This window comes from Chamaea fasciata, unplaced genomic scaffold (assembly GCF_029207755.1).
Source record: "Chamaea fasciata isolate MVZ Bird 193981 ecotype frontalis unplaced genomic scaffold, bChaFas1.0.hap1 SCAF_10, whole genome shotgun sequence".
NCBI lineage: Eukaryota > Metazoa > Chordata > Aves > Passeriformes > Sylviidae > Chamaea > Chamaea fasciata.
Genome location: NW_027094095.1, coordinates 10,209,856 through 10,236,669, shown reverse-complemented (window position 1 = coordinate 10,236,669; position 26,814 = coordinate 10,209,856). Strand labels below are relative to the sequence as shown.

At 39.8% G+C, this 26,814-nt stretch overlaps 1 protein-coding gene across 1 annotated transcript; it reads left to right on the top strand.

Moving 5' to 3' along the window:
* The first annotated feature begins 194 nt into the window (after positions 1 to 194).
* ASPM (assembly factor for spindle microtubules) lies at positions 195 to 26,811 on the top strand. The gene is made up of 29 exons (XM_066192273.1): positions 195 to 497; positions 1,698 to 1,841; positions 2,217 to 3,570; positions 5,450 to 5,551; positions 6,269 to 6,415; positions 7,033 to 7,278; positions 7,434 to 7,501; positions 8,052 to 8,193; positions 8,288 to 8,418; positions 8,674 to 8,849; positions 8,948 to 9,093; positions 9,172 to 9,257; positions 10,472 to 10,687; positions 11,582 to 11,792; positions 11,878 to 12,023; positions 12,126 to 12,254; positions 13,145 to 13,339; positions 14,268 to 18,893; positions 19,844 to 19,993; positions 20,273 to 20,439; positions 21,246 to 21,405; positions 21,918 to 22,127; positions 22,697 to 22,846; positions 24,092 to 24,283; positions 24,456 to 24,648; positions 25,139 to 25,293; positions 25,835 to 26,011; positions 26,249 to 26,421; positions 26,500 to 26,811. Exons 1-29 carry the CDS (start codon positions 195 to 197, stop codon positions 26,603 to 26,605), a joined length of 10,401 nt encoding a protein of 3,466 aa, XP_066048370.1. The 3' UTR covers positions 26,606 to 26,811.
* Positions 26,812 to 26,814: the final 3 nt, after the last annotated feature.

Sequence of the window (26,814 nt, the reverse complement as noted above, 5' to 3'; positions counted from 1 at the left end):
GGCTCTGATTGGCGGGCGGGCGAGAGGGCGGGTTGAAACGGGTGCGAGCCGCGCTGGGACTGGCTGAGGAGCGAGGGGGCGGGGCTGGGGGGCGCGGCCCGCGCGGGGATTGGCGGGGCCGTGGGTTTGAACGCGCGAGCGGCGGTTGGCGCGGCGCTGCCTGTGCGGAGCCGTTGTCCCGCTCCTGCCCGGCCATGGCCGCGGGCTCCGTCGCCGCAGCGGCACGGGGCGACCGCGGCCCCGCCGACAACCCCGCCCGGCGGCGCTGGGCCCTGCGGGGCGGCGAGCAGGACGCGGATGACGACCCCGCCGTGCTGGTCCTGAGCTACTTTTCCCGGCCGCCCTTCCTCAGCTTTGGCCGGCTCCGTGTGGGCGCCTCCCGCACGCGTCTGCTGGTCATCGACAACCCCAACGAGGATGATGCCGAGGTGGTCATCGACCGCTTTCCGGCCGCTGCCAGGGGCTTCAGCATCGAGCACCGCCGCTTCTTTGTGGAGGTACGGGTCACGCCCGGGGGCGGGCGGGAGCTGTGGCGGCCGCAGGGCCGGGGGTGGCGGGAGGAGCGGCGTGGGGTGCCGGGGCAGCCGGCGGTCGTCGGGGATGTGCGGCGGCCGCGGCCCCGCTGAGGGCGGTGCGTGTGCGGGGCCGTGTCTCGGGGCCGCCCCGCGGGGCGGCGGGGCCGGGGATGGCGGGGCCGGGCCCCGCCGGCTGGGGGCTGTCAACGCTGCCAAGGCGCCACAGCCTGCTTCAACAGACACGTGTTTGCAGTGAGGACAGGGAAAATAAAATGGAATTAACTGTTCTTTGGGAATGTTGCTTTAAAGGCAGAGACCTGTCAAAAAGTTTCAGGGCATGTGTTTAGGAAAAAGGCCGAGGGGAAGAGGATGCCAATTCACTGTTCGGCGCGTTATTTAGTTGACACAACAGAGAGCAAGGCACGCTTAAAATAGGATTAAACATTTACGATACCTAAGGAAGTGCAAACTGTGGCTAGTTCAATCAATGCCAGTTCATAATAGAACAGTTCAGACGAACTAATCTACAATTATCTAGACTGTCCAGAATGCTTGTGAGAGAGGAAGAAACACTGGGCATCTCTTGCAACAATGGGCTTATAAAACCAGGGTGAAGTCTCCCTGCAAAGTGCTTGAATATTATGTTCCTCTTGGAATTAATGAATAGAAAGCTTCTTGACTTCTTTAATAAATTGCCGTGTCTTACTTTTTTTCGAAGGACTTGTATGTCAAATTTGACTAAAAAATCAATATTTACATTTAGGGTCGGCTGAGATCCTAAGTTAATCAACCTCTGTTTCTCTCACCGTAATTCTCTCAAAATTATTCTAAAGGAATTATTTGGTTAATACATGCAAAAAATTATGTAATTTTTTCTACTCACCTTAACTCAAACCTCTGTCTATGTGTTATATTTATATGTATTCTTTCTTGTTTTCCATTTTAGTTTGATTCAGAGGTATACAACCTTTTAGTAAGACAACGTTTTTTGATAGGGGTTGCTTAAATTTATATGTCAAAGAGGGAAAACTGACATTTAAACATTTAACAATTTTTTATAATTTCTTGTCATAATATGTATTACTTCTATATGCTGCTTGTTGTTTGGTTGATTACTTGATGTTCAGTGTTACCTAAGTGTACCTAAATGCTGGATACTAAATTTTTCTTTTTCTCCTATAGTCAGGACAAAGAATATTTGTTTCTGTCACATGGACACCATTAGAAGAAGGAAAAATCAGAGAACTGGTGACTTTTGTTGTTAATGATGTTGTAAAACATCAAGCTGTGCTCCTTGGTGCTGCTGAGCAACCCCCAAAGAAAAAGGTGAGTGTGTGTTTATCCTATCTTAATTCTGTTACTTTGGCATATCTGATGTAACTACTGTTTCTGTTACTAGAAAATTCAGTGAGGGAGAACTATAAAATGATAAATGATGCTGTGGAAATGCCCATTGTCCTCAGTTTTTTTTTAGCTGGGTTGGAAAGTAGATGCTGATAAACTACAGCTTAAAAAATAAAACTGAAACATGACCAAATTAACAGCTTTCAAGCCTGAAAATAAGGTATTGTGAATTTTTGATCAGGGATTCTTTTTATAGTCTTTTTAAACTTTGAATGGGTATGCTAGTAATGTTTATTTTTACACGTAGAACAATTTAGAAAGCCAGCACACTAACTTTTATGTACGGTTCTTTTTCAGAAGAGTCTTTGGGAGACATTAAAAAAGAAGAATTCTTCAGGAACATCTGCAATAAAAGTTAAGAGTACTTCAGAAACTAAAAATGTTAATAAAACATTTCGAGTTTCTCAGAAGGTGGAGAGACTTAGAAGTCCCCTTCAGGCATGTGAGAACCAGAACACGGTGCAGAGCAGTATATCCCAAGGAAATGACCCTCCTGCTGGCTCAGAAAATGAGCTGCCTCCATCTCCAATTGCCCCAGTGCCAGAAGAGCAAGGCAAGACTGTTCACACGCCGCTTGCCCTGAGAAGGTCTACTGCATTTGGGGACGTCGCCGCCTCTGGAAGTGGGGAGTTGTTGCCTGAATTAGACATCTGTAACATCAATAGGTGTGCTACTGAGCACGATCAATTGCAACCTGAAAGTGCCTCCAGTTCTGCTGGATTAACACAATTGCCAATTTCAAATGATGGAGAAGTTCTTAATTTTACGCTCTCACCAGTTTCCACTCCGGAACACTCCACCTCTGCGCCTGTTTTAAGTACAAGGAGAATTTTAAGTCCAGATGCTTTTGTAAATGACAATTATCAAGTGGATATAGATGTAATAGAACGGCCTTTTCCAATTCTGTCACCTGATCAATTTGTGAAGGACAATTTGTCAGATAAACCATCAAAGACGCCTAAACCTGAGGCAGCATTAATATCGTCCACCACAGAGACTTATATTGTTAAGAGATTTCTACCCTCAAAATGGAAAAAAGATGGAGGTGTAGAGACAAAAACACATGTTCATGTAGAGCATAGCTTAAAGGAAGTCTTTGACCTGCATAATGTAAAATCACAGGCATTTGGTTGTGATAAACCCAAGGAAGATCACTGCAGTTTTCCTTCTGCACAGGAACATCAGACTGACAATCCTTCTCAGAGAGAGGAAACCAAAAAGCGTCCAATTCTTTCTGCCACAGTCATAAAAAGTAAGGCTGGTGCTACTGAAGAAACAAGAACAGCAACCTGCCAGCCAAAATCTAAAAAATGTCTTAATAAAGCAATAATGGGATGTGCTACTGTGGTGCCTGGACAGAAGGAAGCAGAAACGTCTAAACCCCTGCCAGTTACAGCTCCCCTTTCATCTGAAAATAAGTGTCACAATGACAAGGTCAATTCATCTCCTACTGGATCCACTACTTCATGTCGTAAGAGGAAAAGTGAAACATATGTAGGAAATAGCAGAGTTACAGCTCCAGTGCATGTGGAAGAAGTGGAAAGAAAAAGAGCTCTTACCTCTAACACGGACGATCAAACACGCGCGGCCAGACGACCATCAGCCTTCAAACCCGTGTGTGGAGAGAGAGTAGGGCAGAGGAAGAAAGCTGGTGAGCAGTGTTTCTTCATTTACCATTTTCTGAAAGGTGCCTTTGATTAGGAAATATGTATAGCAGACTGAACTGTCTAGCAACGGTCAGAAATATTTCATGTCTCTGAAATGTGGGCTTTTGCAATTTGTTAGATATCAGTGTTTTGAAAAACTGAAAACTAGGTTGGAGTTTTGGTTTATGTTATTTGCCTCAAATTTACTTTATTCCTGTGTAAATTTGTTAATCACAGTGATAGGCAAAGTATCTCAAAGCTCTTGAGCAGAGGCCTTGTTACGTAAATCAAATTTTCTGCAAACTTCCTGCACAAGATTTCTCACATGTACATTTCCCATTGTGACTGTTCTGCTTCAGTCCTGTTGTCACATATTTTCAAAAGTAGAATCACGAAGGTTGGAAAAGACCTCTTGGAACATTGAGTCCAACCATTAACTTGGCACCACCATGTTCCAAACTAAACCATAGCCCCAGGTGCCACATCCATGCACCTTTTCAACACTTTTAGGGATGGTGTTTCCACCACTTTTCTGGGCAGCCTGTGATAATTCCAAGCCACCCTTCCAGTGAAGAAGTTCCTAAGTCTTTTTCATTCTGCCTGCTTCTTACTGTGATTAATTTGTTGTCAGCCTTGTGTAGTTCTCTCTGCCTTATTGTTTGCTGACACTTTGTTGCTTGAAGATCAGAAAATGCTGCTGGTTTGCATTTCAGTTTATTTTGGGTTTTCTAACTGTTCCAACCCCAAATATGGAATGTGAAAGGAATGAGGATCTGGAACTTAAAGATGCATTTAATTTGCAAAATTTAACTACCAGGAAAAATTCATCATGGCTTTCAGATCAAAATAGCACATGCTGCTTTCTTCAGTTAAATGATCTCTTCTGTGATCTGGATTTGATTTGGGGCTTTCAGTAATGCACTTCAAAGTCAGGCTTTTTAAACTGGTCTGCATAAAAACATTGTGCTGAAAGTATTGATGTGCAGCAGGAAAAGGTGTGTTTTCTACCAGGTTATTTCTATTAATCCATTAGGATAAATAGAGATGGGCTGCACAAGGGCAGAGTAGAGGGGGACAATCCCCTCTCTTGATCTCTGGCCGTCTTGCAGCCCAGGATTCAGTTGACCTTCTGGGCTGTGAGTGCACACTGCTGGCTCATGTCCAGCTTTTCATCCAGCAGAACCCCTAAGTCCTCCTCTGCAGGGCTGCTCTCTCTGAGTTCTTCTTTCAGTCTGTTGTGTCACCTGTACAGCTCAGCTTCGTGTCACCTGCAGACGTGCCAAGGGTGTGCTCAATCTCTGTCTCTGTGTCATTGATAAAATATTAAAGTGCACCAGTCCCAAGACAGATCCCTGAGGGACACCATCACCAGCCTTCACCCGGGCCATGGACCACAACTCTCTGGCTGCAATTCCTTATCCACCCAATGGTACACCCTCCAAATCTATGCCTCTCCAATGTGGAGGTGAGGATGCCATGCGGGTCCATGTGGAAGGCTTTACAGAACTCTAGGTAGATGACATCAGTCAGTTTCCCGTGTTGGCTCTGTCAGCCCCTCCACTGCAGAAGGCCACCAGACAGGTCAGGGACCATTTGCTCTTAGTGAAGCCATGCTCACTGTCCCGAATCTCCTGCTTGTCTTGTATGTGCTTTAACATCACTTCCATGAGGATCATGATATTCCCAGACAGAGAAATGGGGCTCACCAGTCTGTAGTTCCCTGCATGCACACATCTTCCTTCCTCCCTTTTTTAGATCATCAGTATCTTTTGAACGGTTCATGGGGAATTGCTCTAGTTCTGTACTTTAGAAATGGTATGAACTTTCATGTGTTTACTTTCACTGACATATTTGCTGTTGATGTTTGTGTGTTAATGCTTGTAGGTTCTTCACTTCAGAAGGCATCTAAAGCTAGCAAGAGAATTCGTAAACCTGTCCCTGGACTGGCCCAGTCACACCTGACATTTGTGAAACCACTGAAAACAGGTAGGCAGACTCCTGGTGTTTGGTAAAACACTGAACAGAATGTCAGGATTGTACTGCTGGTTTCAGGTAAGACCTAACTGGTTAGAACTGAGAGGAAATAGAAGATAGTACCTGAAATTAATCAATACCAATTAGAACAATATATGTAACCTTTTGTGATCTATTTTGACTACTTGTAAGAGAATTGGTTGCAACACATGATCAGCTAAAAGTAAATGTTACTTTTTTTCAGATTGGCCTGTAAGTGTAAAAGCTACATTGCAGTTTGGCTCCCAGCTTACTGATGGCTATTAGTTAAATGCCTCTTCCATATCTGATAACATTTTAGGGCAACAACAGAATACCTCAAAAGAGAAAATTTCTTCCCAACAAGATAAAAATTTTGCAGAGTTAGGAATACTAAGTTGGTCTGATCAGAAAAATACATCTATAAAATGGCCCTTCCTGAATGTAATTCAGTTCAGTTTGGGTTTGCCCCATTGCAAATGGCCTGGGTTCTAGGTATTGTGTCTTAGTTCTAGGTCTGTAACAACTCAAGCCATGTTTTGTGGCTGAAATTTATTTATTAGTCCCTGATCTGCAAGTCACTGAAGATTTTAACAATCTGCTTTTTTGGCTGTAGTCCTAAATGGAGTGTCAAACATGAATCCTTTCCACAATGAAATGTATATTGGTTATCAGACATTTTTGGTTTTTGTTGTTTTGTTTTTTTTAAAGTCATCCCTAGGCACCCAATGCCTTTTGCTGCTAAAAACATGTTTTATGATGAGCGTTGGAAGGAGAAGCAGCAACGAGCTTTCACCTGGTGGTTAAATTTTGTACTTACCCCAGATGACTTCAATGTAAAAACAAATACTTCACAAGGTAAGAGTACAATAATTTTGTCTTCTCATTTCCTTAAGCTTTATGTAATATACTTTATTAACACTAAGGAGCAGTAGTACTCATTGAAGAGTAAACCTTTTCAGAGTCATGTTGTCATCTTTTCCCCCTTCCGATAAGTGTAGATGGCTCGCTAGCTCATGGCAAGCACGGCACAGCACACCCCTGCATGGGGATGGTTCTCTGCAATGAGAACGCACTGGAATGTGTGGCTGTGGCACTCCTTAGTGGGTGGTGAGTGGGGAATCCCCACCTGCTGGAAAGTATTATAGCTGGCACTTTACTAAAAGAATAACCTACTTTTTGCTCTATCTTTAGCTTCATTTGAATGAACTGAAGATGAAACCATTAATCTTAAAACTGAATTCCTGGCACTGCTCACTTATGAAATAAGTGTTCTTATATTTAATAGTGGACTAGTATTCTTGTACTTTGAAACATATGTATAGTGCAACAGCTGACAAGCTTCCTTAAGGATAAATCATCAGTCAGAATAAAAATAAAAAATGTCAGCTTAAAGAGAGGAAAAAATAAATGAGGTGTGGAAGGCTACCTTAATTTGAGATGTAAATGCGTGTTTTTTGTGCTTGTTTAAACAGTAAATGCAGCTGCTCTTGTCCTGGGGGAGGAGAATCATCACAAAAGGAGCCTTGCGAAGGCACCCACGAAGGATGAGGCGTCTCTCAGAGCATACACAGCCCGCCGGAAGCTGAACAGGCTGCGGCGCGAGGCGTGCCGCCTCTTCACCTCCCAAACCATGGTCAGGGCCATCCAGAAACTCGAGCTGGAGATCGAAACCCGCCGCCTGCTGGTCCGCAGGGACAGGCACCTCTGGAAAGACATAGGTAAGAGGACTGAAACCTGGAATTCTCTCCTCTCGTAAGTAGGAGAAAGGGGTATTCGCACACTGAGTTGGTTTAATCTAAAATTGGCTAATGGAAATTTTTGCATTAATATGAAATGTTTGCTGGAGCTAATACTGAAAGATGCTCTCTTGCAGGAGAAAGGCAGAAAGTCCTTAATTGGCTTTTATCTTACAACCCTTTATGGCTGCGTATAGGTCTGGAGGTAAGTGTACTGTGTAGAGTCTCTAATCTATAATCTTAGCTTTCAAGGACATTTAGCAATTTTTTTAGTAGAGGTTGTTTTGGGTTTTTTTATATTTTCTCTCATACTAATTCAGGTAGATTCAGTTCAATTTAGTTGCAGCATGATGCATATATTTTAAATTGTTGCAACCTACTTTCTTTAAAGAAGTGATTACCTTATTAAGAAGGAAAACATTTAATCAAGGATAGTGGAAGTTAATCCCATGATCAATAACACAAAAGCATTTCCCTATCAGCTGCACTTTACTAAACTGGAGAAGAATGTGGTCATCTTAAAGAAGATCCTGATTGATTTCTCAGACGCAGATGATCCTACATGTTTTGAAATGAGATGAGATCATCTGAAATTGCCTTTAGCTTTACCTTTCAGGGACTCACTTGAAAACTATTTAGAGACCAATTATCATTTATTATTTTAGAAATTCAATAATGTATATTGTTCAAAAAATCACAGTGTTTAAGGTAACTTTTAACACTTACTTCTGCTTTTTCCCCTTCTTTCATATTAGACTATTTATGGAGAACTGATAGCTTTGGAGAGTAACAGTGATGTTGTGGGTTTAGCAATATTTATCCTTAATCGCTTGCTTTGGAACCCTGACATTGCAGCTGAATACAGACATCCTGTCGTGCCCCACCTCTACCGGGAAGGTAATAACTACTTCCAAAATAATTTATTTGTCACAGTTAATTTTTAAACTTATTTAAAGTTTACTACATCAGTTACTGACTTCTATCATTTTAGGTCATGAAGAAGCTTTGTCAAAGTTCACACTGAAAAAGTTGCTGCTGTTGGTTTGCTTTCTGGATTGTGCCAAACAGTCCAGAATGATTGATCACGACCCCTGCCTCTTTTGTAAGGATGCAGAGTTCAAGGTGAGAGCTGCGTTTTGATGTCTCCCTCCAGTATTGTCCTGACTTAGTGTAGATTTTTTTAATTGTTTTTAATCTGACTAAAGTTAAAGCTACGTGACTTGCTAAAAATAATTAAAAAAAAAAAAAACAACGTAATTTTAAGAATTAGACAAGGAAATATGAAATGTAATTTGGGAGGTACAAGGGATGAAAATTGTATTCTGATTGACAAATGTTGAAGTGTTAAGGTTTTCTTTTTTATTTTTTTACCTTTAGGCTAGCAAAGACCTTTTGCTTGCATTTTCCCGGGACTTCCTGAGTGGTGAAGGTGACCTTTCCCGCCATCTGGGTTTCTTAGGACTCCCTGTCAGTCATATTCAAACTCCACTTGATGAATTTGATTTTGCTGTAACAAACCTGGCCGTGGACTTACAGTGTGGCATTCGTCTTGTGTGCGTTGATACAGAATTCTATTGAAATATTTTTTTTTTTAAATAATACTTACTGTGAGCTCATCAGAGGCATTGAATCATGCAATTACCTTTATTAGGAGAACAGTGGAGCTTCTGACCAAAAACTGGAGCCTTTCAAAACAATTGAGAGTTCCTGCAATAAGTCGGCTACAGAAGATGCATAATGTTGATATTGTTCTCAATGTCCTTAAAGAGCGAGGAGTGTACTTGAAAGATGAAACTGGTAAGGCCTAGAAATCGTGGGTATTTTAAGTGCATCAGAAAACTACTGCACACTCTAATCCCTCGTTTTTTTTGGTAGGTGCTTCAATTGACTCGAGGGATATTGTGGATAGACACAGGGAACGAACCTTAGCACTGCTGTGGAAAATTGTCTTTGCCTTCCAGGTATTATTCAATTGTTTATTTTGTTTGGTTTTTGCTAGTCACAAAGGAGTGATAATGAAAATGCCACTCTTTCAGGAATATTTGATGTTTGTGAAAGCCTCTACTAATCAAATTTTAGACTGAAATGATTTGTTTTGTACATTCAAAGCTCCATGTAAACTTTACTAAACTGCTAATTGTTCCCTAACAATATAGTTTGGATAAAGTTTTAACTGTGCTTTTTCTTATGCATTCATTTGAGTTGAAAAAAATGAACTTCTGAGTTCATTTTGTATAGTAGCAGAATTGATACATAAAAGTAAAATGATGTTGATCTCAAACTGCAGGGAAACTCTTAATAACTGAAAAGGACATTTTGAGGTTACACTGATAGACAGTTATAGAGTAATCTCTGAAGCTATAATAGTTTTCTTAAAACTATAAAATAGTTTTCTTAAGACTGTTTTAAGAGTTAACTTGAGCCAGAGGGTATTTTAAGAATAAGTGTCCAAGTGACAAATCCAGTTGGAAGGAACTTAATGTATGAAAGGCAAAATAAGGTAAAAGTTGAGGTGGAATTTCAACACTAAGTGGTAAGGCATGTAAGTGCAATTAAGTTTATGTAAAGCAAGAATATTAAAGACTTTGGCCACAGAACTATCTCTAAAATAAGACAATATAATAAAAATCAAATGTAATTATTTTCATTCTTAAATATTGCTACACTATTATATAGTTAACTTCCTTCAGTCAGTTCTTCTGATGCATGTGTTACAGCTGTATTGCTTTTGATTAGAGAAATAACTTGGGTGAGTAGTGGCTTTATCCAAGCCCTGCAGATATGCTGCTTCTTCTCCAACCAGCTCAAGTCCTTTTGGAATCCCTTAAAAGAGGAGGATTGGTACATGAGATCAGTAGAACTGCAGGCAGAACTCTGAAATTGTTGTTTACTCTGAAAACACATTGAAATTACACAGGGATTTTCCCTGTTTCTCCCCAGCTATTAACTAACGCAGTAACTCTTTTACACAGAACATTGGGAAGGTTAGATTTAGGGGGTTTTATCTGCCATCTATGCTGGCAAGTTCAGATTATCTACTACTCATTGTGTGGCATATATTGCCGAGAAGTGAGCGTAGATTCTCTCTAAAATGCCATGTCTAAAGCACTGCATCCAGCAGCTGTAATACAGGACATGTCAGGCTGTTGACATTTTTTGTTTTTCTTCCTCACAGGTGGATGTTTTTCTGAATGTGGAACATTTAAAAGAAGAAATTGAGTTTTTGAAAAACACATACAAGAGAAAAGCATTACTGGGTGCTGTCAAGACTTTTCCAAATTATTTTAGAGTGCAGGAAGACAATAGTAACTTCTCATCTCAGACTTACAGTGAAAATGTGAAACTGCTGATGGCATGGGTTAATGCTGTTTGTAGATTTTACAGTATCAAGGTAAATAGTTTTGTGTACACTTCCACAAGTACACCTTGTGCTGTTGTAATTCTTTACAGAGAACAGTTCTTCAAATATGTAGTAGAAGTCAATGGTAATTTTTTGTAAATATTCTTCTAGACTTTGTTTAATATGATTTGAAATAACCATTGTTCTTTGAATTTAGCTCCACTTTTCTTTTTAAACAAATTTGAGGAAAAAGTTTCCCCTTTCGGTCAGTCTTGTGCATAAAAATGCTTTTTAAAAATTGAACTTCTTTGCTGGAATGGGAATTGTTTGTGGACTTTTAGTGAGCCTTCGTTTTTAAAAGTATTTATGCATAGAATTTCCAGTGTTTATAAAAGCTGTGAGAATTAAGCTCAAGTTTGGGATGAAGTCAGTTCATCTCCTCAGAGATGTTTGTTTGGAAGGGATATGTTTGCTCATTCCAAGAAGGGAAGCCCTGGTCAGAGACCTGACTCTGGTCAGAATACAGTAGCAGCTGCTAGTCTTTCTGAAGGGTAAAACAGAGCTCTTGGGACTGATACAAATTCAGAACTTATTTCTGCATTGAAAACCTAGTATAAAGACATCTATAGAAGTTTATTTGGGATCCTGCTCTAGGTAGATTGGTTTCATAAATGTTTCCTTTGTAAATTTACTGTATAATAACTCAGACCTCTTTGGTTTTCTGGGCTCTTGCAGCTTTATGTCACTTTACAGTAAATGTTCAAAGGAAGCACTAGGTTTTTAGCCTAATTTTAAAAAATTAGCACTAATTTTTTTTTTTTTTGTTAAAAAATAATTTGTACTTGGTCACATTTAAATGTACAAGAGAAGAAATTCTATATCCAGTTTATACCAATTGACTAGTAACAAAAATTTAAGGAATTTATTTTTTATTTTATTTAACAGGTGGAAAATTTCACAGTGTGTTTCTCAGATGGCAGAGTATTATGTCATTTGATTCATCACTATCACCCCTGTTATGTGCCTTTGGAAGCTGTGTGCCAGCGAACAACTCAAACTGTAGAATGTTCAAGAACTGTTACAGTGGGACTCAACTCTTCCTCCTCATCTGAGTCTGACACTTCTCTAAATGTTGTGGAAGAAATGTTTGATCAAAGTGAGTTATTTAACGTACAGAAGTTCATGTTAAATCTATTTCTTTGCACAATTTCATTTGGCTAACGTTTTGTCTCTTTACAAAGCTGTAGCTCCCTCAGTCCTATACAAGGAACTCTTAGACAATGAAAAGCAAAACTTCCAGCTGATCAATGCTGCAGTTTCTGACCTAGGGGGGATACCAGCAATGATTCATCATGCAGACATGTCAAATACAATTCCTGATGAGAAGGTAAAACGCCTTTAGAGTTGATATAAACATGTTCTGCCCTCGTGTGAACATGTTCTGCTCTTTTGCACAGCCCTTACCCTGCTGTGTTCTGTGTTTCTGCAGGTTGTTATCACCTACCTGTCATTTCTCTGTTCACGGCTTCTCGATCTTCGCCAAGAAACTCGAGCTGCACGAGTAATTCAGGCTGCTTGGAGGAACTACAGGCTGAAAAGGGAACTGAAACTCTCTCAGGTACTCTGCTTGTGCAATAATCATAGCTTCTACATTAAGAAAGGGAATATAAATTCAATGGCAAATACAGGTTTGTTGGACTAATACTGGCATTTAAACTAATTAGTGCCATTTCTGTCATCAAAATGTGTGGCCTTCTTGGTGCTGTAGTCTACTAAACTCCACTTTACTTTTAGACTTATGAGGTAATTACAGGAGTTTAGAGGCTACTGTTCTTTTTTGTGTCACTCTTCTCCCAGTATTTAATATTTAAACTCTTCTCCCAATATTTCAAGTATAAAATAGTTGCACTGCTTCCTTAAAACTAAAGGAGTAGTTAATTCCTACTAATGCTGTAAGACAAGAGGAGTAATTAAATTTCTGCATGGATTTACTGTTTTTGTTAAGGAGCTAAGCTTCACCAGTCTTTTGAATTGAATTTCATGAGTTCAGATATTCTGTATCTTGATTTTCTGGTAGTTATACCAGATTTATTGAAGGTTTTAAAACTGGCACCTTAAGGTTGATAAATGCCACCACTGTCTTGCTGGGTTCCGTATTGATGTTGGAACGGTGTTCAAGTGAAATATACTAAGAAACTATGGTGTAGAAAGGGACAGATGTTCTATTTAGGCTTTTTCATTTTCAGTTTCTTTACTGTATAACATCTACACAACCTGAACAATGATGATAAAACATTCCTTTTACAATTCTTGAAATAAAGATGCTGGTGGGGAAGAGGGAATCAAAACCAAAACCCTTTAAACGTTGCAGGCATTATTTTATTACTTAATCTTACAGTGTGCTCAAGTGTACTGAAATTTTATGAAATTGCTGTAGATAGTTATTGAAATGAAAAATTTGAGTGAAAATTCCATAGCTAATGTTCAGTGGAAATTTACTCTTTGTAGGAAAGACACAGAGCTGCTCGGATAATTCAAAAATCTGCAATGAACTTCTTGGCTCGTCGACGCATCCTGAGGAAAGAGAATGCAGCCATTTTCATCCAGAAGCACTGGAGGGGATACTTGGCCAGGATGACTCTCTTCAAGCTGAAAAAGGCCAAACTGGAAGAAGCCAGAAATAAATCTGCCACAGTCATTCAGGTATTGCAATCTAAAGCGAGATTATGCACCAAGGAAACCCCCTGAAAACTTCTAAGAGTGAGCCTCACTGAGGGACCATTTGTGCTGCTTGCAGCAATTAATGCTTTCATGAAATGTACTACTTTTTAAATTTTTCCCCCTCTGCTTTTGAGAGGTTTAGTAAACTTTTCTCTCTAGGGAATGATGGTAATGTGCTATTAAATTAACAATTATTCCTTCTTGGTGAATATTTTGGGGTACCATAAGCATTAAAACGCGGGGCCTTAAACAGTTAATGTAAGGATTGGTGAGATTGTGTTGGTTTTCTTCTTTGCAGCTGCTGAACATTACTTAAAGAAGCTTTAAAAAAAAAATTAAAATTACTCTTCTTGTGTTATGTCACCTGCAGTGGGCACATTCAGAGTGGCAGACATAGCAATGGTAGTTTTGCAGTTAATTCATTTTCTTAAGATACTTTCACCACCATTACCCAAAGATAAATATTGCACTCCTAAGACTTCTTAGAATGGATATTAAAGAATTGGTAATTTATCCGATTGTATAAAAGGGAATCTGCTATTGCCAGGGCAAATTGGACTTTTCACAGAATTTAAAATGCTTAAAAACCATTTAGCTTTTGCATTTTTTCTTTTTTTTAAAATAGATTTCTGGATTTGACTTCCAATGGATTAAGACCCTGAGATGAGCTTAGTTGGTTAGAGCATTGTGTCAATAACACCAAAGTCATGGGTTTGATCCTGGTATGGGCCATGCAGTCAAGTGAAGGACTCAATCTTTGTGGGTCCCTTTAAACTCAGAATACTCTGTTCTGATAAGTATAGGAATAAGAAATCTTATAAAAGTCTGAAGATGACAGTCCTCATTCATGCTTAACTCAACATACTATGAAGAAAATACTATTTTTTTTTTCTTTTTTTTTTACCTGCAGGCTTATTGGAGGAGATACTCTGCAAGGAAAAGATACTTACAGCTGAGACACTGTGTTATTTTTGTACAAGCAAGGATAAGGATGGTGAAGTCTGTTGCTGCATATAAGAGAATTGTTTGGGCTACTGCTACAATTCAGAGACATCTGCGTGCAACTAAGTTGGCAAAAATAGATCAGCAAAGATACAAAATCCTAAAGTCTTCAGCACTTACTATTCAGTGTGCCTTTAGAAGATGGAGAAAATACAAAATTCAGCGGAAAATTAAAGCAACTTTGGTGATTCAGAGTTATTTCCGAAAATGGCAAGCTTCAAAATTGGCTAAGAGAAGGAGGGCTGCCCTTGTCATACAGTCTTGGTACAGGATGCACAGAGACCTGAAGCAGTATCTACGTGTTAAGCAAAACGTTATCAAGATTCAGGCTTGGTACAGGTGTCAGCTGGCCAGACGTGTTTACCAGGAGCACAGGGCAAAAATAGTGACAATTCAGCAGTACTACAGAGCTTATAAACTGGGCAAAGCTGAGAGAGAGTCTTATTTGCAAAAGCGTGCAGCAGTGGTAGTTCTCCAAGCTGCTTTTAGAGGCATGAAGGCACGAGAGCTGTACAGACAAGCAACTGCAGCGTGTGTTATTCAATCACTGTGGAGAATGAAGCGCGAGAAACAAAGATTCCTGCAGTTAAAAAAATCTGTTACTACATTGCAGTCACACCTGAGAAAATACCAACAAGTAAAAAGATACAAAGAGATTAAAAATGCTGCCTCTGTAATTCAAACCCGCTATAGGGCACACATGGCCACTAAAAAAGCAGCTGCTGCTTTCCAGAGGGTGCGCCTGGCCACCATTGTTCTCCAGTCTGCCTACAGGGGGATGCAAGCCAGGAGACAGGCTCGTATCCTGAGATCCGTGATCAAAATTCAGTCCAGTTTCCGTGCTTATGTCGCCCGGAAGAGATTTAAAAACTTGAGAGATGCCACAGTGAAGATTCAAGCACTTGCAAAGATGAGGCAAGTCCGTAAGCATTACTGTGCACTGAGAGAAGCAACCATTTATGTCCAGCAAAGGTATCGCTCTCAGAGACGTGCTCTTCAATTTAAAGAAGATTATAAGAAATTGAAGAGAGGTTGCATAAGAATTCAGGCTCTAGTTCGAGGCTATCTGGTCAGGACACAAATACAAAAGTGGAGGGAGGCTGCAATATTACTTCAGGCCTGCTACAGAATGAAAAGGGACCGGCAACGGTACTTAACCATCTATAGTGCTGCCATTGTCATTCAACAACATTATCGTGCCTGCAAAAAGACCCAGTGTCACAGGCAGGAGTTTTTGCAAGTTAGAAAAGCAGCTGTGTGCTTACAGGCAGCCTACAGGGGTTATAAAACACGCAAAAAGCTCAAACTTGAATGTAGAGCTGCTATTAAAATTCAGACTGCTTTTAGAGCTCATGCTGCACGAGTGAAGCACAAGGCAATGGTTCAGGCCTCCATTGTGATTCAGAGGTGGTACAGAAGTTGTAAGGGTGGTAAGAGGCAAAGACTGAACTTCTTAATGACAAGAGCAGCAGTGCTTTCTTTACAAGCAGCTTTTCGTGGCTGGAAGGTGCGAAGGCAGATTCAAAGGCAGCATGTTGCTGCTACTAGGATACAGTCTACCTTCAGAAAATTATTGGCTCTGAAGAAATTCAGGCTTGTGAAGCACGCTGTGCTAACCATCCAGAGGCATTACAGAGCCAAGGTTCTGGGCCAGAGACAACGGCAAGAATACGTTCAGCTGCGAAATGCTGCAGTGCATCTTCAGGCACTATGGAGGGGGAAGTCTGTGAGAAAAACAATGCAGAAGAAACATCATCTTGCAACAATTATTCAATCCTATTACAGAATGCATATAAATCAACTAAAATACAAGAAACTAAGACAAGCTACTTTGGTAATTCAGAAATGCTACAGAGCCTACTGTATGAAAAAAACCCAACGTGCAGTATATCTAAAAACCAAGGCCGCTGCTTTAGTCTTACAGTCTGCTTACCGTGGGATGACTACAAGGAGACAACTGAACAAGCTAAACAAAGCTGCTACAACCATACAAGCTGCCTTCAAATCTTACCTGGCCAAGAAGGAATATGAAAGACTTAGATCTGCAGCTATAGCCATTCAAAGGCGTTACCGTGCGGTTACTCATGCTAAATGTCAAAGGCAGAGGTATTTGTCTTTAAAACGAGTCACAGTCCAACTGCAGGCGATCTACAGAGGTGTGAGAGTGAGGCGACAGGTTCAGTGTATGCACCAAGCAGCTGCTTGCATCCAAGCCACGTTTAAGATGTATTGCATGAGCGTGAAATATCAGTCAATGAGAATGGCAGCAATAAGAATTCAAAGGCAATACAGAGCATTTTGTTTAGGTAAAATACAACGCAAAAAGTACTTGGAATTAAAGAAGTCTGTTATTATCCTCCAGGCTGCTTGCAGAGGCATGAAAGTCCGGCAAGACTTAAAAACTATGCACCAGTCAGCAGCAGTAATCCAGTCCTATTATCGGATGCACAAGCAACAGAAGGATTTCAGAAAGGTGTTGCTTGCAACCAGGCAGATTCAGCAGTGGTTCCGTGCTTGTAAGGAGAGAGACGCACAAGTTTACAACTACATGATTATGAAAAATGCTGCACTACACATTCAGGCTGCCTTCCGTGGTATGAAAACAAGAAGACTCATCAGAACCATGAATGAATCGGCGGTGATTATTCAAAGAAGGTTTAGAACTTTCCTTGAAAGAAAATGCTTTCTTTCCATTAAGTCAGCTGCTGTTGTAATTCAGAGAAAATACAGAGCAACAAAACTAGCAAATATTCAGCGTCAGAAATACCTCTCTCTCCTTAATGCCGCTGTTGTCATACAGTCTGCTTATAGAGGATTTGTGGTAAGAAAAAAAATGCAGCAAATGCATCAAGCTGCTACAATTATTCAAGCAATGTTAAGGATGCATAAAACTTACACTTCATATCAAGCACTCAGGCTTGCTTCAGTAATCATACAGCAACGTTATCGAGCTTACAGGGAAGGGAAGCGTGAGAGAGAAAAGTACTTAAAACTGTACAATTCTGTTTTAGTTCTTCAAGCTGCCTACAGAGGAATGAAAACAAGATGCTTCCTGAAGAGTCTACATCAGGCAGCTCTTATAATACAGAGAAACTACCGAATGTATAGCCAGTACTGTCATTACAGAAGAGTTAAGTGGGCAGCCCAACTAATACAGAGGCGGTACAGAGGCCACAGGCTCAGGAAAATTGCTGTAGAGCATTACACTTCATTAAAGAAAGCAGCAACTTGTATCCAGAGGGCTTTTCGAGACATGCAAGTAAGAAAACAACAGCAAAAAATGCACCGTGCTGCAACTGTGGTTCAGAAAAACTTTAAAGCCTTCAGAGAACGTCGGACATATCTCTCTCTCAGAGCAGCTACTCTTGTCTTTCAGAGAAGGTACCGAGCTTTGGCTCTGGCAAGGCAGCGTGCTTTGGAATATCACTCTCTCCGCAGAGCAGCTATTCACATCCAGGCTGTGTACCGAGGTGTCAGGGTGAGGAGGAGTCTCAAGCATATGCATTCAGCTGCCAGGACAATACAAGCAGCCTACAGGATGCTCAGGGATAGAAGGGCCTATCAGAATATGAGAGTCGCAGCTGTGGTTATACAGAGCTACTTCCGATCCTATTTGAAAGGAAAGAACCAACGCAAGAAGTATCTGACAATGAAGAATTCTGTTCTTGTTATTCAAGCAGCATACAGAGGCACGAAGGCACGGCGGGAACTGAAACTCCTGCATGTTTCAGCGGTTGTAATACAGTCCAGCTATCGCATGTACGTACAACGTAGGTGTTACAAACAGCTGTGCTGGGCTGCCACAGTTACACAGCAGAGGTTCAGGGCCAAAATGGCAAGAGAAGCTGCCATGAGAAATTATGCAGAAATAAGAAAGGCTGTCATTTGCCTTCAAGCTGCTTTTCGTGCTAGGAAGGCCAGGCAGTTGTATAAAGCCAACATTGCTGCACGGCGCATTCAGTCGTTCTTACGAATGTGCATGGAGAGGAGACGCTTTCTTGCACAGAAATCAGCAGCAGTAACGATCCAGTCCGTGTTCCGAGGCCAAAGAGCACGGACTCGCTACACACGGATCCAGAACACGGCAGTTGCTGTTCAGAGGTGGTACAGGTCGTGTCTCAGGGCTCGTTCACAGAGGGCACAGTACTTGGCTCAAAGACAAGCCATAGTAGTTATTCAGTCTGCTTTCCGAGCTATGAAAGCAAGGAAAACAGCAAGGCAACTACGAGCAGCAAGAAAGATTCAGTCTTTTCTTCAGATGGCTCTGCAGCGTAGAAAGTACATTCAACTCAGAGCAGCAGCTGTCACATTGCAGTCCTATTACTTAATGCATAGATGTAAATCCCAGTTCATGAGCTATAAAAGAGCAGCAGTTGTCCTGCAGCGGCACTACCGGTCCCACCTGACTGTGAAGCACCAAAGAATGACTTACTTACAAACCCGGAGGAACGTTATCCTTATGCAGGCCACAGTCAGAGGATACATCGAAAGGAAGAGGTTTCGCAAAATGAAAGAAAGCGCAATTAAAATTCAGGTACTTCTGAATGAATAGTATTGGGATTTGGGCGTTTTGTTCGTTTTGTTTTTCATCTCTAGGTGTTTTAAAGATTTACTGCTCTTGCAAACCACAGTTTAAAACTGAAGTAGAATCAGTTTCTGAGGTGTACTGCAGGGTTGATGTATAAAGCCTACTACCACAGTACACAGAAATAAGGTTCTTTAACTGAATTTCACCTCTAAATATCAGTGGCATAATGAATGTTTTCTTTGTTGGGAATATGAATGAAAACTGGTGTACTGTATGAGAGGGCACTGGTAGTGGGTATAAAGTGACATAAATGGCAAAAATCACTATTCCTACATTCTTAAGGACTCACATTTAGGAAGGTGTGAGTAAATCAATCATGTTAGTCCTCCTAGGTTTCCTAATGGGCCCTAGACTAATTGAAGTGCCTAACATTTTGAAGAGGAATTTAAGGAGGGAAATTCCCCCAAATCAAGGAAGAAAGGGAAATAAATCATCTCGCATAATAATTTGTGGCTCTGAGATTCCTGATCTAATGGGTATCCCTGCCTATGTTGGGTAGGTTGGAACTAGACCATCTTTAAAGGTCCCTTCCAACCCAAACCATTCTAGGATTCTATAAGAATTTCTTAGGTTGGTTTTACTCTTGTTGGAGACCACGTGCTTTACTTAACTGTTAGGAATCAGATGTGCTTTCCTCACCTCTGTGTTTTGGAGGGGTTGGGAGATGCTTAGTTATTTCCTGAACGTTTAACTTAAGCATTCTGAACAATACAGGGATGGTTACTTTCCTTAAATGGTAGAAAAAAAGAATTATTTTTGACATGGGAAATAGATTTATTTATATTGTTGTTTTTATAACAACCAGAGAGTACCGCTGTACATTGAAGTATGCAAGCTTTCCCAGCTGATATGATGCAAGTGGTGAAGTATTCCAAGTTTGTCTTTTTTCTTTGAAGGCCTCTTTCCGTGGATTTATTCAGAGACAGAGATACCTTCTGTGCAAGTTTTCTGCTGTGTTAATACAGCAGCACTACAGAGCCCATCGGATGCGAAATATTGATCGATACAGATTCCATCAAATGAAAAAAGCTGCCATTACAATTCAGGTAGTCATAAAAGTGGTTTTTATTGAGTGTTTGTTAATCTCTTATATTTGTTTCTTCACAATCTAGTTATTTTTGCAGTCTAATATTAAAGAGTGGCATTTGTGGTATTTCCCTGGATATGTTTCACTTGCTTTGGAAAACATCTAGTTGTGAAAAATTTAATATTTGTAGTATTTTAGAGGTAGAAATCCTAAAAATTGTTGCTGTTGATGTGGTATTTTTAATTTTGTTTATTCCATTAACAGTTCTGATTTTTAATTATTCTTATTTCTCTAATAGGCAGCATATAGAGGTTATAAAGCCAGGCAGTGGGCTAGCAAAGTGAGAGCAGCACGAGTCATCCAAGCCTGGTTCCGAGGTCACAAGGCACGAAAGGAATACGTGTCTGTGCTCAGAGCTACCCTTGTTATCCAGAGTCACTGCAGAGCCAGACAGCTGCGGACTCGGTAATGCCCATCTGAGACACATCACTCTACTTTTCAAAGCTTTGATTATGTAATTCTTTAGTGCTGCACTGCACTCTTTAGAAGGCTTCGGGTTCTCAGGCTCTGCCCCTGCAGCATCCTTGTAACATGCATGAGTATAGCCCTATTGGTGCAGGTGGGGTTATTCTTTTGCACAAGATTTTCATTGAATTTAATTGTTTTCCTGGAATGGAAGCTCTTTCACAAGGTTAAATTGAGGCTTTAGAAAGAGTAGGCCTTGATTTTTTTTCACTCTTCTTTTTTGCAAGAAAAATATTCCGGATATTCTCAAAATTGCGCATGTAGGTTAAACTATTCCATTTTAATCCACAATGGAATTGTTAAACTATGGAATATTTAAACTTGTTTATTTATTCTGCTATGAGATCAGTCTGATGGCTCATCTCATTCCAAACTATGCCTTGCCAGTAGCAGTAGAGGATGCTGTTCAGTGATACAAGGTCCTCCCTCAGCATCCCTGCTTTTTAAACATCCCTGCCTATTCCTGTTATTATCCTTTTATGGACCTGTTGTATGTCATTCTGTCCAATACCTTTCAAACTGCTGTGTCCCTGCCCTGCCTCCTTTGGCAGTATGTTAGGGAAATACCTCCTATGGGAAACCGGAAAGTGTCTTCTGTTTAAAATCAGTCTTTCTGCCAGTGATGCTGGTGATTCCCATTTTCTAGTGTTCCAAAATCTGGTTGAGAACAGCTCTGCTTTCCCAACATCTACCTTAATTATTTCATAAACCATCACTGTTTTCTTAAAAATGCATTTCCATGTTAGGTTTTTGAAAATGAAGTCCTGTGCCCTTACCATCCAAAGAGTCTGGAGAGCAACCCGCGCTGCGCGAATACTTTGGCAGCAGTTTCTGGCAACCAGGAGTGCTGCAGTTAAGATTCAGTTGGCATACAGGCACTACAGGGCCAGGAGACTTCTAAGAGAGGTATGTTTTCACTGGCACTCTGATGTGTCATGGTTACTTTAAAAGTTTTCAATATATATTTGAGTGATTTTTGTCATCAATGTGCAGAAGCATAGAAAAGGTTGAACCAGAGCGAAAATTGTTCAAGTCAAAGATATTCAATCTTCAAAATATTAAATATCCTTTTTCGATTTAAGCAGCAGGGTTGATGGTTGATTTTGAATGGTTCCAATTGTTGAATTACCCCTCTATATACTGATACCAAAAAAAAAGCCAAATTTTCTGCTGGCTTTATTGCTTGCAAAAGTTTTAAGCCCATATTTTGACCCTATTTAGGTAAGTGAAAAGACCTTCCAAACTGTGAGACTGCATTTTATATAAACTGCTACTGTTTGAGTTTACTTGTATTTCTTATTCCATTTTTGTTCTTATGATGGAAAAAAAACCCCTAGGAGTAAAAATAAATGTATATTGATCCTGACATGAATGAAGAAAAGTTGAATTATCAATGCATCCTTTAATATCTTTTACAGAAGCACCAGGCTGCATGTCTGATCCAAAACGCATATAGAGGTTTCAAGGCAAGAAGGAAATTTGTTCAACAAAAAGCTGCTGCTGTAATTATCCAAAAACATCTGCAGGCTTGGCAGGAAGGCAGGCTTCAATTTATGAAATACAATAAGACTAGAAGAGCTGTCATTAAACTGCAAGCATTTATCCGGGGTTATTTAGTCAGGAAAAAGGTTGGTATAATTCAAATTAAAACTTTACTTTGGATGTAAGGTATCTCTAGAGCTGTTTTACCATTAATTCTGACTGGCAAGGAGAAGAAAACTTGATCTCTTAGTGTTAAAATCAAGTTCTTGTTGGCTGCTTTGAGGATTGGGCAGGTCAGAATTGATCAAACATCGTTTAATCCTTTTCTTACAATCCTTTAGAACTAAAGTAGATTTTCACTGTTGAGTGTTGTTTTAGCTTCTGAGATCTTTGTGGCTTACCTGTAACTGATAATTCTAGACACATAGGCTTGCAATGAAATTGTTCTCTGCTGTGCATTAAAGATGTTTCTTACAATCACTTCTCTGTGTTACCATTTAGATTAGAGACCTAGTACTGCAGAGAAGTAGCTCACTTGAGTTCTGAAGTGATTTTCAGTATCTTGTTAGTATATTATATTAATATCAGTATATGATATTAATATATGGTATTGATATAATAGTATATTGCTATGGACTGTGTTTATTGTGTGGACATCCAGCTACCTCAGAGTGTGAAAATTAACGATGTTCCCTGTTTTGTTTTCCTTCTCCAGATTTTAGAACAGAAACAAAAGAAGAGACTTCTTTATTTTACAGCAGCTGCATATCATCATATCTCTGCAATTAAAATTCAAAGGGCCTACAGGAGACACCTCACCTTAAAGCTTGCACAAACCCAGATCTCTTCTGTTCTTATAATACAGGTTGGTCTGATAAAGGCTGAATGATTTGTGTAACAGTATAACTTGTTTTCTATGAGCTAAACTATAGCACTAAGACAATGTAGCTCCTTCACATATGAAAATAAACCTAAATTATAGAGACTATGATTTATTAAATAATGCTGCTTATACACAGTTAAGGAAGCTCTGGAAGTTTAAGGATTTTAAAGCTGAGGATGGATGGGAAAGTTTGTTTCCTTCAGACCCTCAAGCTTGCTGAAGAAATCCGAGTGCTGTCTTAGCCTATTTCTTTATATCCTACTAGAGGTAAAAAAGATCAGACACAACAACCTGTAAGATTTGTGAAATGTAGAGTGTCTCCTTATATGAACAGTCCCTTGGGACACTGTGATTTATTTGGTTGGATGCTTCTGATCTGCCAGTGGTCTCAGAGCCTTCTTAGGTTGCAGCATTTTAATAAAACCAGGTTTTACTTACCTAAATCAAGATCAAAATCAGGACCGTAGTGCAGCACTACCAATTGTAAAAAATGACTTTCAGGTCTCCAAACTGACCGTTAGCTTAGTTACAGTAGGGGAGGCCAGCGCTGGATAAATGGAGAGGCTAAAATGGGATCTCTGAAATAGCTGTTCACTGATCAAGGATGTCCTGGCAAACTTTGCCCTACTCCTTCTCCATATACACAAATCTGGTATTTCTCCCCATAAGTTAGATTTTCCCTTTAAGGCAACAGAATGGATGGAAAAGGGTTTTTTTTCTCTGATTTGGCACACAGTACCCTTCCCTTCTTTGTTCATAGAAGGGAAGAAACAGAGCCGGGAAATGAGAAGAGTGCAGTGGTGGCTCACCTTAAAAGCCAGCCGAGAGAAAGAGAACTCTTAGGGCATAGTAATGCTGGACACAAGTATAAACTGGGAGAGTTATGTATTTTATCTTTTGGTCAGCCCTGAATTGGTCAGACAGTTAGTCTGGATGGGCATTGTAGGTCCCTTCTAAGTGAAAACCATTCTATCTGTCCCTTCCTCTACCCTTCTCTCCTCAGAATGCTTCCCTAATGGCTCCTAGTTAAGATTTCATTCTGCAGTCTTGCATTTCAGCTACCCAAGGCAAATCAGAGTCATGGAGGTTATTTGTGACTGGTGATGTTTATAGTGCAGAGCTCGTGTGAAAACACTCAGTTTTTTATCAGGGCTCATTTAGGTTGGGAAAAGGGAATCTAGGGGGAAGAGTTTTAAATAAATAGAAAGGTACTTTCCTTTTAAACAGAGATGGTTCCGAGCAAAATTGCAACGAAAGAGATTTTTAAGAACTTATCAGAGACTGGTTTGGTTACAACGTGCGGTTCGAGGCTGGCTGAATCACAGGAATAAGGCGGCAACTGTAATCCAGAGAAACGTGCGGAGGTTCCTCGCCTGCAGGCGCAGGAGGAGATTTGCAGTGGGAATAATTAAATTTCAGGTAAACACCTCTTGTAAGAAAATAAATGACAGGTTTGGGTTTGTTTGTTTTTATTTGCTTTTTTTCTCGTGGGTTTTTGGGGAGAGGAAAGATCTTTGCTTTGGTTGATGAAGTTCTTTTGTCTTGTCTCTCCTTTACAACTTTTTCTCTTTGTGGAATTCCTTTTCTGTAGGCATTGTGGAGGGGGTATTCTTGGAGAAGGATGACTGACACAGCAAAAACCAGAGCTTTAAGGCGCAGTTTAGAAAAGGCCAATGAAAAGAGCAGAGAAGAAAACAAACTGGGCAACAGAACTGCAATTGCAATTGACCACCTTCTAAAATACAAACATCTCTCCTACATTCTTGCAGCACTAAAGCATCTTGGTCAGTATTTTGTTTTGTTATAACTGATGAATTTTCAGAATGATAAAAACTGGATTTTTTTCAGCTGAGGAGAGTTCATAATGATATTTAGGCTTTCTGCATGACTATAAAATGTGAGCATTAGAGGGTATTAATGGAGGGTTTTCCAGACTAAAATTAGATTATTGATTCAGGAACAATATTTAAATGGTTATGGAGAGAAAGGAAATCCTGTATGATTGCTCTAATTTCCTGTCAGTCCTAGTAGTGCTATACCTAATATAAGTTTATAATTTTTACTATCAGTATATGTTCTCTGTGGATCATTTCGTCTGCTTAATTTAAAGTCTGGAATACTAAAACTATTGCTTTAGAAACGCTTACTTAAATCAATAATTACAGTTTTTACTTTGCACTTTTACTTAAAAATAGAGAAAATCCTGATTTGCAATTATTTTGCTTGAAATGCAGAGTTTTCTTTTCTCTATTTGTTTTTCTTTAATTGTTTTAGAGGTGGCTACCAGGCTGTCCCCACTGTGTTGTGAAAATATGGCCCAGAGCAGGGCACTCTTCAGTATTTTTGTTCTGATTCGAAGCTGCAACAGGAGTGTTCCATGCATGGATGTGATCAGATACTCAGTTCAGGTTCTACTCAATGTTTCAAAGGTAGCTTGAATAATTTCTTTTGCAGGTTTATAACCAGTAGGGTACTTCATTGTAGTACTTGTTTATCCACAGTATTTCTGAATAAATCTGGAACAACAGAAGTAGTAGTTTTGAATGAAAATAGGTTCTGATTTTTCGCTGTTATTTTGAAACCAATTATTTATTTACCTTGTAATAATTATATGGAGGTTTTTGGTAAAAAAATTGTTTCATGGCCTTAAGGCATTGCAAGGTATCACCAGTATTTTTAAATTTCTCTTAAATTATTCTAAATTATTTCTTTATTTTATAAATAAAATCAGATTCTATGGGTTTGTAAACAAGGGAGGAAGTACAAAAGGCACCTTTTTATAATCTGTAACAATTGTGTAAATACAGAAGTGATTTGTAGTGCTTGGATACCAGTTCAGCTACAAATTTATTCAAGGGGAGAATATGGGCCTTGCTTTTTCCTCTAACCTCTAAATAGTAACCTGTAAACTAAGGATATTTTAAAGATCTGTCTATCAAGAAGCTCTCTTGTCTCTTTCTTGTTTAACAGTATGAAAGAACTACTCGAGCAGTTTATGAAGCTGAAAATTCTATAGATACTTTACTAGACCTACTGCAAATGTACAGAGGCAAAGCTGGCGACAAAGTTTCAGAGAAAGGAGGAAGCATTTTCACAAAGACCTGTTGTTTGCTGGCCATCCTCTCAAAGGACTCAAAAAGAGCTTTGGTAAGACCTAAATGTTTTGGGTTTAATGGTTTAATTTAACATACTTTTCTTGCATGTTTTGGTGGTGTTTGTAATTTTTTTTCCTCTCCCGTACCTGTTATGGCTGTAATATTAATTTCAACTAAACTAGTTTTTAAAAAATGCATTTCTGAGATGGTGAACACACTCATGCTTTCTTGATTTAAGCTGCTTTTGAACTTGCAGTATTGACTATGTGCTGTTTTCACCTTTCCTCAGGAAATCCGAGGCATGCCAAGGACTGTTTCGTGCATCCAGAGCCTCTATAAACTCACAGTTCGGAAACACAGGATGGATGCAGAGAGAACACTTGTGAAGCAGAAAACAAACACTGCCTTAGGTGGGACCTCCTCTGTTCCAGTAACTCCTCTAAGAATAAAAACAGTTTCAAGGTAAGAGCTTAAAAATTAGTCTTCTATTTCTGCTGTGACATTGAAATATTTTAATGCAAGCCACTAATCTTTTCACAGGATTAAACCAGACTGGGTCTTGAGGAAAGATAACATGCAAGAAGTTGTGGATCCTCTGCAAGCACTTGTGATGGTGATGGACACGCTTGATATTGCCTGCTACTGAAATGTAAATGATGTATAGGAAGATGTATTTGTACAGTATGTATGTAGCAAATGGATAAATGATTTTGGAAAAAAAGCAAATAAGTGTTTAACTACCATTGGAAATGTTTGCTGTTAACATTTTGGTAACTTTTAGTATTGCGTACAGTTTTGAAACCCTATTTTGTACTATCAACAGCAATTGTACAATAAAATCAGTTCACTGGATTT

Bases quoted from the DNA above. Each gene is read 5' to 3' on its own strand.
- ASPM (XM_066192273.1), top strand. From the start codon at position 195: ATGGCCGCGGGCTCCGTCGCCGCAGCGGCACGGGGCGACCGCGGCCCC. The intron at 22,128-22,696 runs GTTGGTATAATT...TTCCTTCTCCAG, and splicing joins GTTATTTAGTCAGGAAAAAG to ATTTTAGAACAGAAACAAAA. The intron at 22,847-24,091 runs GTTGGTCTGATA...CCTTTTAAACAG, and splicing joins CTTCTGTTCTTATAATACAG to AGATGGTTCCGAGCAAAATT.